We start from the raw sequence: 10,868 nt of genomic DNA, 5'->3' as shown, positions 1-10,868 counted from the left end.
ATATAAAACGAGTGCCTGTTGGTTGGTCAGAAAAAGTCTTGGAAAGATCTTTGAAATTATCAAAACATCTTAACTTGAAAATGCATGCAAAAATCCTGATTTGGGATGAGACAAAGGAAGGTAGAGGGATGTGATTATCCTCAGATCACTATTCAAAAGAATCAGATAATATTGGAATTGGAAGTGATTTCACCATTCCAACCCATGTCCCACAACGAATGCAGTGGTAATAAACCAGCCATTTCTGCTTAAAAATTTTCATTGATAGGAACCTGCAATCTCCAAAAATAACCCATTCCACTTTTAAAAAGTTATAATTTTTACAATTTTTTTCCTGATATCAAGCTCAAACTTATCATTGAATCTTATTCTAAGTCCTTAAACGTGGGGTATTTGAACAGAAAAATAAATACTATTAAATTTATGAAGTCATTTTTCCTTGAAAATAATAAATTCTGATTAGAACACTTATTGCTTATGTCTATAACATTGAGTAAGAAATGTATGTTATTTGAAGGCTGGAGTATTTTTATTTCAATTTTATCTTATTGTTTTCCAGTACATAGTGCCTTTTGCATGGTAGGTTATTAATAGAGGATTGATGAATGAATGAATGAATGAATGGCTATCAATATATATTATATATATTGAATATATATTATATTGAAACATAAAGTGGGGAAGGAGCAAAGAGAAACTCAGCAGACACTGCCATAAATCATGAACTTAATGAAAAAATAGGCATTTCATACTAATGAAAAAATTTATACTATTTTAATAATGGTTCCAAATCAAATACACAGTAGGGATTTTATAATCATTTGTACTGAGCACAAAAATATAACAGTGTTTGGTGACAACTTTAGAACAAGTGAATCCTCACTTCTTCAAGCATGGAAAAAAATGCACATATACAAATATATATATATATATATTATATATGTATTTGTTAATTTTACTGATGATATTAAAATTAAATTTGCATATAGATACATAGATATATACACATATGTAAATGTATATATGCATAGATATATACACATACATATGTAGATAGATTTATAAAGAGATAATATTATAGCCACAATGTATTTATTATATATTATCACTTGCATCTGTTTTATTTTAGAATCAAATAAAAGATTTCCATAGAAATACAGGGGATTGACTGTCTATTCTTTGTCATCAAAGTTAATAAATTATATTATAGAGATCAAATTATTTAAATCATTTAAATCTGCTTGTGTTTCAATAGTAAATCAGAGCTATCATCTGTTACTATCTCCATGAATTCTTTTTTTTTTCTGTTATAGTTTCTTCTAAGTTGTGACGACTAACCAAAAATTGCTTGGCAATGACACAGATTCTTAAAATTAAAATCAGAATGCCCTTCTCCTATGCTGGTTAGGTATAGAGGTGTTGTGGTGGCAGGGGTTAAAGTTGTAGGCACTGATGCATATATATTAGGCTGGATTCATAAAACGACACTGTGGAACTGAGTGGAACTATTACAGTCAAAAAAACAGTGACCAATAAAAAAGGGAGAAGAAGGTCCAAGAAAGCTGAGGTAGGCTGTCTTCTGAAATTCTGACACACTGGAAACAATAGATAATAAGGTGTACATGGGATCAGGTCAGACTGAGCTTGTTGACTGGTTTAACAAAAATCTCAGAGGAGAAAAATCAAAATCAATTGCTTCACTCAAAGATCATCATTGATTTAAAACTTATTTTTTTTAAGCAGCCTTCAGACCCAGACCCAGGACTCCGCGCTAGATTCCTGGATAGCAAGGTAAATGATTTTTTTGTGTGTTTTTAAGCTTAAAGTTAATGATCAAAAGCTTGGGTCCATCACAAATGGGGCAACAGCAATAGAGAATTCAGGTTCCCTGTCCCCCCTAAAAGTGGTGGATTTTGCTTGACTGGAAAGTTGCCCAAAGCAACATTCAGCAGTTGAAAAGGCTGACAACTCTGAAGCCAGCCTTACCCCCACTTGCTGCCTGCCTCTTTCAATGAATAAACCGCAAATTCAATCCCTGGAACTGATTTTAGTCTTTTTCCAAAGACAGTCACTCAGATCTATTTTTTGCCTTCTTTTAAGTATTACCAGGGAAAGTTCTTTTGCTAAAGTACTACTGTTTAATCCATTTCCCTGCTGGGTCAACAATACATATCCATAAAAGAGAAAGAATATATTTATTCCTTAAATATCATCTTATTTTCTTATTAATTTTTTGCTAATTCTCTGTAATAACTTTGTCGTTGGCCAATTTGAAAATCTTGAATTTAAGCTAGCAGTTCAAAAGGAAGCCAAATTGGATATGTATTTCTCATCAGTGAGAAAACTTCCATGCCTTAGTACAATATGCTGTACATTTTACATAAATATGTGAGAGCTCATTAGTACATTTTCTTGTTTAAATATCCTGCATGTCCACCTTGATTCTGAAGTTGCAAAAGTACAGGGGATGCTGGGTTTCTCCCCTCCACCCCCCTATCCAAACCTATCCCTAAAGAGAAAAACTAGTATTGGGAAGGAGAGTAGCCAATTAGTTAACAGTTTTTCTCAGGTTTTCAGAACCTGGCTTTAACAACCAGCTGGGAAAATTTGCTTTGATCTTTCTCTCTTTGGGGTTGAAGGCAAAAAGAGCCAGGAACAAAAACCTCCACCAGATGTTCTCTTCATTTAGTAGCAAAAGTGAAAACATATGCCCATCTATCTTTCAAGGACACAAGCCCTTGCTTTGGGTATCATAAGATTATTTGGTTGGGCTTTTGTATTCTCATCACTTTTTTTTCTCAGGTTGACTATTTTTTGTAATATTAAATGATTTGAGAGGAAAAGGCATTGCCTTACTATTGCTTCACTTTTATTTTTTTAAAAAAATATTCATTTGTTTATTTTTCATTCATTCACTTGCTTATTTGCTTACTTTTTATATATTTAATCATCCAACCACTTATTTTATGTATTCATTCCTTTATTTGTGTGCTTAATAGTCAGGGACTTTTGATCAGAAAGCAGAGACCAAAATTTAGCCTACATCTTTTCAAAGACTGATGCACACCTCCTAGAATAACACAGTGCCTCATATAGATAGGTAACATTCAAAAAAATCCTGAGAGATTGGAAAACCCGATTGAGCCCCATCCTTAATTTAATTTTCCAAACTAGTAGTTATAGAGACTGGGTGCTAAGCAAGAGAGACAATATAAACTCAGATATAGAAGTCTAACTCTGAGAAAAGGAAAAGTGAGTTTAAAATCTGTAACATTCTGGCTTTGTGACCATGGAGATGACTAGAGATAATTTACTAAGATTATAATTTGAATAATAAGTGATGACATGAATTATCAGGGGAATTCCCTAACTTCTTCAAGAGTTCCTTAGACTGATAAAATCATAAGTCCTGGCTGTACAAAGAATAATGAGTTGAAGATGAACATTGACAATGAAATGCAACTAATGGCTCCTTTCCCTTATTCTAGGGGGTCTGATGGCAACCACAGGTTATTTCATCATCTTGGCTCTATTTGTAGCCAATGTTGCATGTACTCGGATTGCAAGACAGGTCTATGAGGTTACCCATCCAGATGAATGGACTTCACTCTCTTTCGACTGTCCTCCAGAATGTTTCTGTCCTCCCAGCTTCCCTAATGCTTTATACTGTGAAAACAGAGGCCTGAAGGAAATCCCTTCCATCCCTTCAAGAATATGGTACCTCTATCTGGAAAACAACTTGATCAAAACCATCCCTGAGAAGCCTTTTGTGAATGCCACCCAACTGAGATGGATAAATCTCAATAAAAATAAGATCACTAACTACGGGATTGAGCGGGGGGCCTTGAGCCAACTGAAGAAGCTGCTTTTCTTATTTCTGGAAGATAACGAGTTGGAGGAGGTGCCTGCCCCACTTCCCAGAAGTTTAGAACAATTGCAGCTAGCAAGGAACAAGGTCTCTAGGATTCCTCAAGGGACCTTCAGCAACTTGGAGAATCTGACCCTCCTCGATCTTCAACATAACAAACTTCTGGACAATGCTTTCCAAAGAGACACCTTTAAGGGTCTCAAGAACCTCATCCAACTCAACATGGCCCAAAATGCCCTCAGGAACATGCCGCCTCGATTACCTGCCAACACGATGCAGCTATTTTTGGATAACAATTCCATCGAGGGGATACCGGAAAATTATTTCAATGTAATCCCCAAAGTGGCTTTCCTGAGACTTAATTACAATAAATTATCAGATGCAGGCCTCCCCACCAGTGGTTTTGATGTCTCCTCAATTCTAGATCTACAGCTGTCTCACAATCGACTCACCAAAGTCCCACGAATCAGTGCTCACCTTGAGCATCTCCATCTCGATCATAACAGAATCAGAAGTAAGTGAAACTTATCACACACACACACACACACACACACACACACACACACACACACACACACACACGCCCTTCTTTAGGGGTCCACAGGTGTGAAACATTATATGTAATATCTTTTTTTGGTGTGTGAATTAGTTTATCTGATTTTGTTTTTCTTTATGTCATTTTAAAAAATGATCGTTTTAAGGAAAAAGAAAAAAGATATTCAGAGGAGAAGAAATAGAGATAATCTAAAAAATAGAAAGCTTCATAATTTGGGAGAGACAGAGAGAGGGAAATAGAGACAGAGACAGGAGAGGTAAGAGAGAGACAGAGAGAATCAGAGACAGAGAGATGGAGAGAGGAGACAGAAACAAAAAGAGAGGGAAAGGAAGAGGGAGATGAAGGAGGGAGGGAGAGAGTGAGGGAGAGAGAGAGAGACAGAGACAGAGACAGAAAGAGAGAGGAGGGAAGGAGGGAGAGGAAAGAGAGACAGAGAGACACACATACAGAGAGAGCTATCTGTGTGTGTTTATGTGTATGTGTAAGTGATCATCATAGAAACAGAGAGCTTGTTTTTATTGCTCATTGAAGAAAATTTCTAATTCTAATTCCCAAAGTACCCACCATATTTTCTTCAACTTATGTCTATGCAGATTTGTCATTTTTAATTACTCATTTAAAAGATATTTTTATGACCAATCAAGTTCTAATTTCTGAATTGGGCTTGAACAGTAGATTCCTATAAACTAACCAAGAAAAGCCTACTCCTTTGGGAAAATAAACTATCTGCCATGTGGGTTCTAATTAGAATGTTTCTGGTTTTGAGTTCCTCAGTCTAGATGGCTCCCTGCTGAGGGATGTGTCTCAAGCAGAGATGGTTCTATGAATAAGTACGAGGGGTAACTTTCTAAATCATGTAAGTTTAGAATTAAATATTGTTAAGGTAAAATCATTTTAACTTTGTTTTCCTAGAGTCTTCGTTTCAAACCAATTCTATGAAAGTATTTTCTAACCAGTGAGCATTGTGCTGGGCAGGTAGGTGGTACAGAGAATAGAGTCTGGGAATCAGAAAGTCTGGGAACTTGACATAAAAAGGAAAAAAATAATAATCAATTGCTTTCAAGGAGATCACAGTTGATTGATAAGGAACAATATATGGAAGCAAATAAACAAAATATATAGACAGATGAAGAAAGACAGAAAGAAAGATAGAGAAGGAAGATGAAAGAAAGAGAGAGAGAGAGCAGGTGAAAGAGAAGAGAGAAAGAGAGACAGATGGAGGGAGGAAGGAAGGAGAGAGAAGAAAGGGAAAGACAGAGACAAAGAGAGATACTGAGACAGAGAGAGACAGGGACACTGAAACAGGCAGAGACAGAGCAAGAGAGACAGAAAGAGGGAGAGAGAAACAGAGAGAAAGAGAAAATTTAGATCATTTAATAATGTGAAAAAGATATGCCTCTGAGTAGGGAATTTAGGGAATGAGGATGCTATTGGGCCAGGTCTGGCCTTGCAAATATTTAGGGCATGATTGGCAAATGTATTAGTTTTTTTTTTTTCTTAAACAACCCAAGGGTTATGTAGAGAGGGCAGCAGCATTATCAGTAGTTTATTCTCTATGGACTTAGACTGAATGTAAACAGACAATGCTTCATTGACATTTTTTAAAGCAATAAGATAAGTGATTTGTCCACAGTCTCACAGCTACTAATTATCTGATGATGGATTTGAACCCAGGTCTTCCTGCCTCCAGAGCTAGTAGTCTACTCCCCCTCTGCATTGGAATTTAATACCTAATACAGTAATTGCCACAGAAAATATCAGAATCTCTAAGTTGAAAAGGCTCTCAGAGTCATTCTGGGAAATCCAGGGATAGATGGGAAGTGAAGAAGAAGGAAATTGCAGATATGTGAAATAAGGCAAAGAAATGAAGGCAAGAGGAAATGGAGGGTCTTTCTCTAGCTAAAGTTAATGATCAAAATTACATCTCTGTATAGTGTAACTAGGTAAACTTGAGGTTCAGAGAAGTCCTCAAGATTGCAGTTTTGTAAATGTTAGAACTAGATCCAAAGTCCAAGTCTACTGACTTCAAGTGCAATGTTCTGCAAGAGAATTCAGTGATTTGGTTGGACTTTCATATATATATATATGTATATATATTCAAACCTTTTGGGTTTTGTTCAGTTAGTGAAGCTATTCTTTTTTCTGTTCTTGCTAAGGCTAGAAATATTTGCTTGGATGGATAACCAGCATGGTCACTGATCTGAAATTTCTATACTTTTTCATCTTCAATAACTAAGAAAGCTGAAGAAATATTTTGTGACTGGGGTCATTCAATTTAATTTTTGTCAAGATTAAAAATTTTAATTAAAATACTAAAATGATGGGATTTAAGCTTTTCTTGATTAACTTTTTTCACAGTGTCTTAATTAAAGAATTGATGAAAGGAAATATTAGCAGGATCCTACTGATTTGAATGTAGCCTTATTACCAGGAAGGTTATCTTCTTGGAAGTAATGTGGTATTATGGGCTTGAAGTGGGGGAGGAAATTCCTGATATATACTAACTATGTAACTTTGGAATTAATCTTTTACTGCTCTGGATGACTAAGATTAAAATGTTCCAATCTACATTGGCAAAAGGAGTTCCCATTACCAATAAAAGCATATCCCCCTTCCTAATTTTTAACTATTTCCTCCTCAGCTAGTATGACTTTATAACTCTGTACTGTTTATTCATTCATCCATCATATATTTTACATATGAGAAAACTAAGGAACAAGGAGTTTAAGATGCAGAATGGCAAACTGAGTCATAGGAGCTTTAATTGAGAGATAAATCTCAGAGGCCCTTTAGACTCAAAAACAATATTCTTTTTTGTATTGTGCCTCTTCTGGGCTGGTGCTGTAAACACAGCATCATTTTATGCTTTATATAACCTAGATCAGAAATTTTTCATTCTCTGTACTGTATGTGTGTATGTATGTCCTGGATCCTAGTGATTGTCTGGTTAAAATTTGTGGAATGTTTCTAATATTGTTAAATATATAGGATGCCAAAGAAAAGAAATTATACTGAAATCTAGCTATCAACTTATCAATAAACAAGTTCATAAATTCCAAATTAATAACATTTTACTTAGAATAAATTCTTAAAACAAAAAGGATGATTACCTTGTATTTATAAAGAAAAATGATTTGTGTGTATGGGCTTGTGTGTGTATTTATGGTACATATGTGTTTATGAAATAAAACCCAAGGATTCTCATGCTGTTCTTACCTCTACAGGTGTCAATGGTTCAATGATGTGTCCAGCCTTCCCTGCTGTGGCGGGAATGCATGACACTTTCAGTGATGGACCCCGCCTCCGCTACCTCCGTCTGGATGGAAATGAGATCAAGCCCCCAATCCCAATGGACTTAATGGTCTGCTTTAGACTTCTTCAGTATGTTGTCATTTAAACTCCCTCTCCCCCCCTTCATCCTAAGCCATCATGGAAGGGGGTTTATAGAGTCAATGTTCTGGTATAAAGTTTATTACACTTCATAGGTAGAGATTAACACTTTTTTTTTCAAATCTTCTACCATCTATATATTTCTGTTATTTTGTTTTCTTTGTCTTTTTGATTTACCAAGTTTAGTTGTTTATGTTTTTTTTTGTGTTTTTAACTGGGAAGAAAAAGCACAAATACCACAATACCTGCCATGTCGCTTTAATTTGTTTAATTTTTAATTTATGAAGCAGAGTAGTTATGATCATCTGTATGCTCTAAAATAATGTGCCTTTTACCTTTCTCTGTTCCTGTGATATTAATTTAACTTCCAGGACCTGCAATTAAGTTGCTAGTTGAGAAAAGGAAGGCTATATGTATATGTGCATGCTAATATTCATATTGGTAAAAAGTTATTTACACATGGATGAAGAAGGGTGAGGGAATGATGGAGGAATGAATAATTTAAAAAAATAAAAGTTCCTTTGCATTAAACAGATGCTGAAAAGTTATTCATGAATAAGTTTCATATCTCACTATTAGGAGCTTCAAAAATGATCTAGAGCAGAATGGATAGAAAGTTGGATAAATATTCCATAAGATTATAAATTTAGAATTAAAAGGGATTGAGAGACAATATAATATAACACCTTCATTTTAAAAATTAGCAAACTGAGGCTTAGAAAAGTTGAGGTGACTTAGCCAGATCACTTAGGTTGTAAATGCAATGAATGATCTATTTCACAATATTGCTTCTTATAGCAGGAGATTCTATATAATCACTCTTATTAAAGATAAAACCAGGAGATAACATGGCACAGTATAAAAAGATTGTTGTATATGGAGTCAGGAAAATAAAAGAGAATAAGCATTAACTGCCTATGATGTGCCAGCTACTTTCCAAATATTATTACATTTATCAGGTTCATTCTTAGATATGCTTCTTATCATCTATGTGAGCTTGTTACCTAAATTTCCAGAGCTTCAGTTTCCATATCTGTGAGATACTGGAGTAATTGAAAGGTCCTAGATTGATAATCATATGATCTGTGATTGATGTAAGTATTTGCTTTACAAACACAGATCAAGACCTTTGAGTGACTTAGTAGACCATCTTCATGTATTTTTGAAGAAAGGTAGGAAGGAAGGAAGGAAGGAAGGAAAGAAGGAAAAAAGGAAGGAAGGAAGGAAGGAAAGAAGGAAGGAAGGAAGGAAGGAAGGAAGGAAGGAAGGAAGGAAGGAAGGAAGGAAGGAAGGAAGGAAGGAAGGAAGGAAGGAAGGAAGGAAGGAAGGAAGGAAGGAAAAGAAGGAAGGAAAGGAAAGGAAGGAAGGAAGGAAGGAAGGAAGAGAGAGGGAGGAAGAAAAAGCCTTGTAGAGGTAATATAAAAAAAACAATTTCGATAGGACCTGCCAGACCTTTTCGTTAATTAACATAACCTTTGGAAATCATCAATTTAGTACTGGAAGGACCTTACAGACCATAATATTCAATTCAGTCATTTTAAAAATGAGGAAACTGAGCCAGAGAGAACAAACATGATGTATATATAAGATCAAACACACACAGTGAGGAGCATTGTTGAGGCTATTGATTCTAAACCCAGAACTCATTCTAATGTAGCACAAGAATAGTGCTTTATTGAAAAGATTGCACCACATAATATAGACAATATAGATATAATCTAAGTTAAAATATTCCCTTTTTTCCTTTATAATCTATTAAAATATAATTTCATCAATCTCAGAGGAACAGCAGAGGCTATCTAAGTCCAACTCCTTTGTCGAGAGGGGACTAAGAATCAAAGGGAAAATGTGAAACATTAGCTAAAGCCCTGTTACCATGTTGCTCCTTCCCTACCTCATATGGCCTATTTTCTCCCCTCCACTATTACCTCCTATAATAAATTTGTCTCTAATTCAAGAATCCTTCATTAGGAGTCTAGCTCCCTGCTATTGATCCAGGTCACAAATGGTAGACAGAATATTCTTTAGCATCAGATGCCTCTACCTGTCACCAACTGTGTAACATAGGCTATATCACCTGTAACATAGGCTATATCACCTGACCTCTCTGTTTTGTATAAAATGAAAAAAAACAGCAGTTGTCACACCTTTTTGGTCTTAAACGCATATATATATATATATATATATATATATATATATATATATATATATATATATATATATATATATATATAATATTGATATTTACCATATTTTATATCATGATAAAAATATTTTTGATCTCATGAGACTTTAGGACCCCCATCTTTTAAAAACTTTTGAAATAGAAAGTAACTGAGATCCTGTACAACTCTAAATCCAGAATATAGGAAATTGTTGTCTTGAGCTGCTAAAGGTTCTACTATGCATCCCTGTTATTCCAGCTGCAAATCTTGCAAAATATTTTAATGAATAAAATGGAATTCAAATCATCCAGCTTGGGAATTAGTCCCTTATAATACTTCCTTTCTTTTTTTGAAAAAGAAAACTGTTTAGAACTTATTTTTGCAAGTATGTTATTACTTTTCTGAAATCAATGTTATTATTGCATATTGAAAAATGCATTTAGAATTTAATTTTTAAAAATAATAAAAATCCTACTAACACTGAAATGTGTGGTTGTTTAGTAACTTTATCTGATTCTTTGTGACTCCCTTTGAATTTGTATTTTGTTTTTTTGTCAGAGATATTGGTTTACTGTTTTCTTCTCTAGTTCATTTTGCAAATGAAGAAATGGAGGCAAACAGAGCTAAATAGTTTTCCTGGGGTTACACAGCTAGTTAAGTATCCGAAGCTAGATTTGAACTTAGGAAGATGACTTTTAACTCATCCTGTCATCTATTGAGTCACATAGTACTCTTTAATACTAAATAGATGTGATTCATAATTACATATAATTCATATGTAATACATATGTAATTCATAATTAATATAATATAATATAATATAATATAATATAATATAATATAATATAATATAATATAATATAATATAATATAATATAATATAATATAA

General features: G+C 34.3%; 1 protein-coding gene across 1 annotated transcript; it reads left to right on the top strand.

Moving 5' to 3' along the window:
* Nucleotides 1-1,489: 1,489 nt before the first annotated feature.
* Nucleotides 1,490-8,362, top strand: KERA (keratocan). Its single transcript, XM_074271119.1, has 3 exons — nt 1,490-1,791; nt 3,489-4,382; nt 7,649-8,362. The coding sequence occupies exons 2-3, from the start codon at nt 3,497-3,499 to the stop codon at nt 7,819-7,821; spliced, it is 1,059 nt and encodes a 352-aa protein (XP_074127220.1). The 5' UTR covers nt 1,490-1,791; nt 3,489-3,496; the 3' UTR covers nt 7,822-8,362.
* The last annotated feature ends 2,506 nt before the right edge of the window (nt 8,363-10,868 follow it).

Source organism: Sminthopsis crassicaudata, chromosome 5 (genome assembly GCF_048593235.1).
Source record: "Sminthopsis crassicaudata isolate SCR6 chromosome 5, ASM4859323v1, whole genome shotgun sequence".
Classification (NCBI taxonomy): domain Eukaryota; kingdom Metazoa; phylum Chordata; class Mammalia; order Dasyuromorphia; family Dasyuridae; genus Sminthopsis; species Sminthopsis crassicaudata.
The sequence above is the reverse complement of the archived record's forward strand: the minus strand, read 5'-3'. Positions and strand labels throughout refer to the sequence as shown.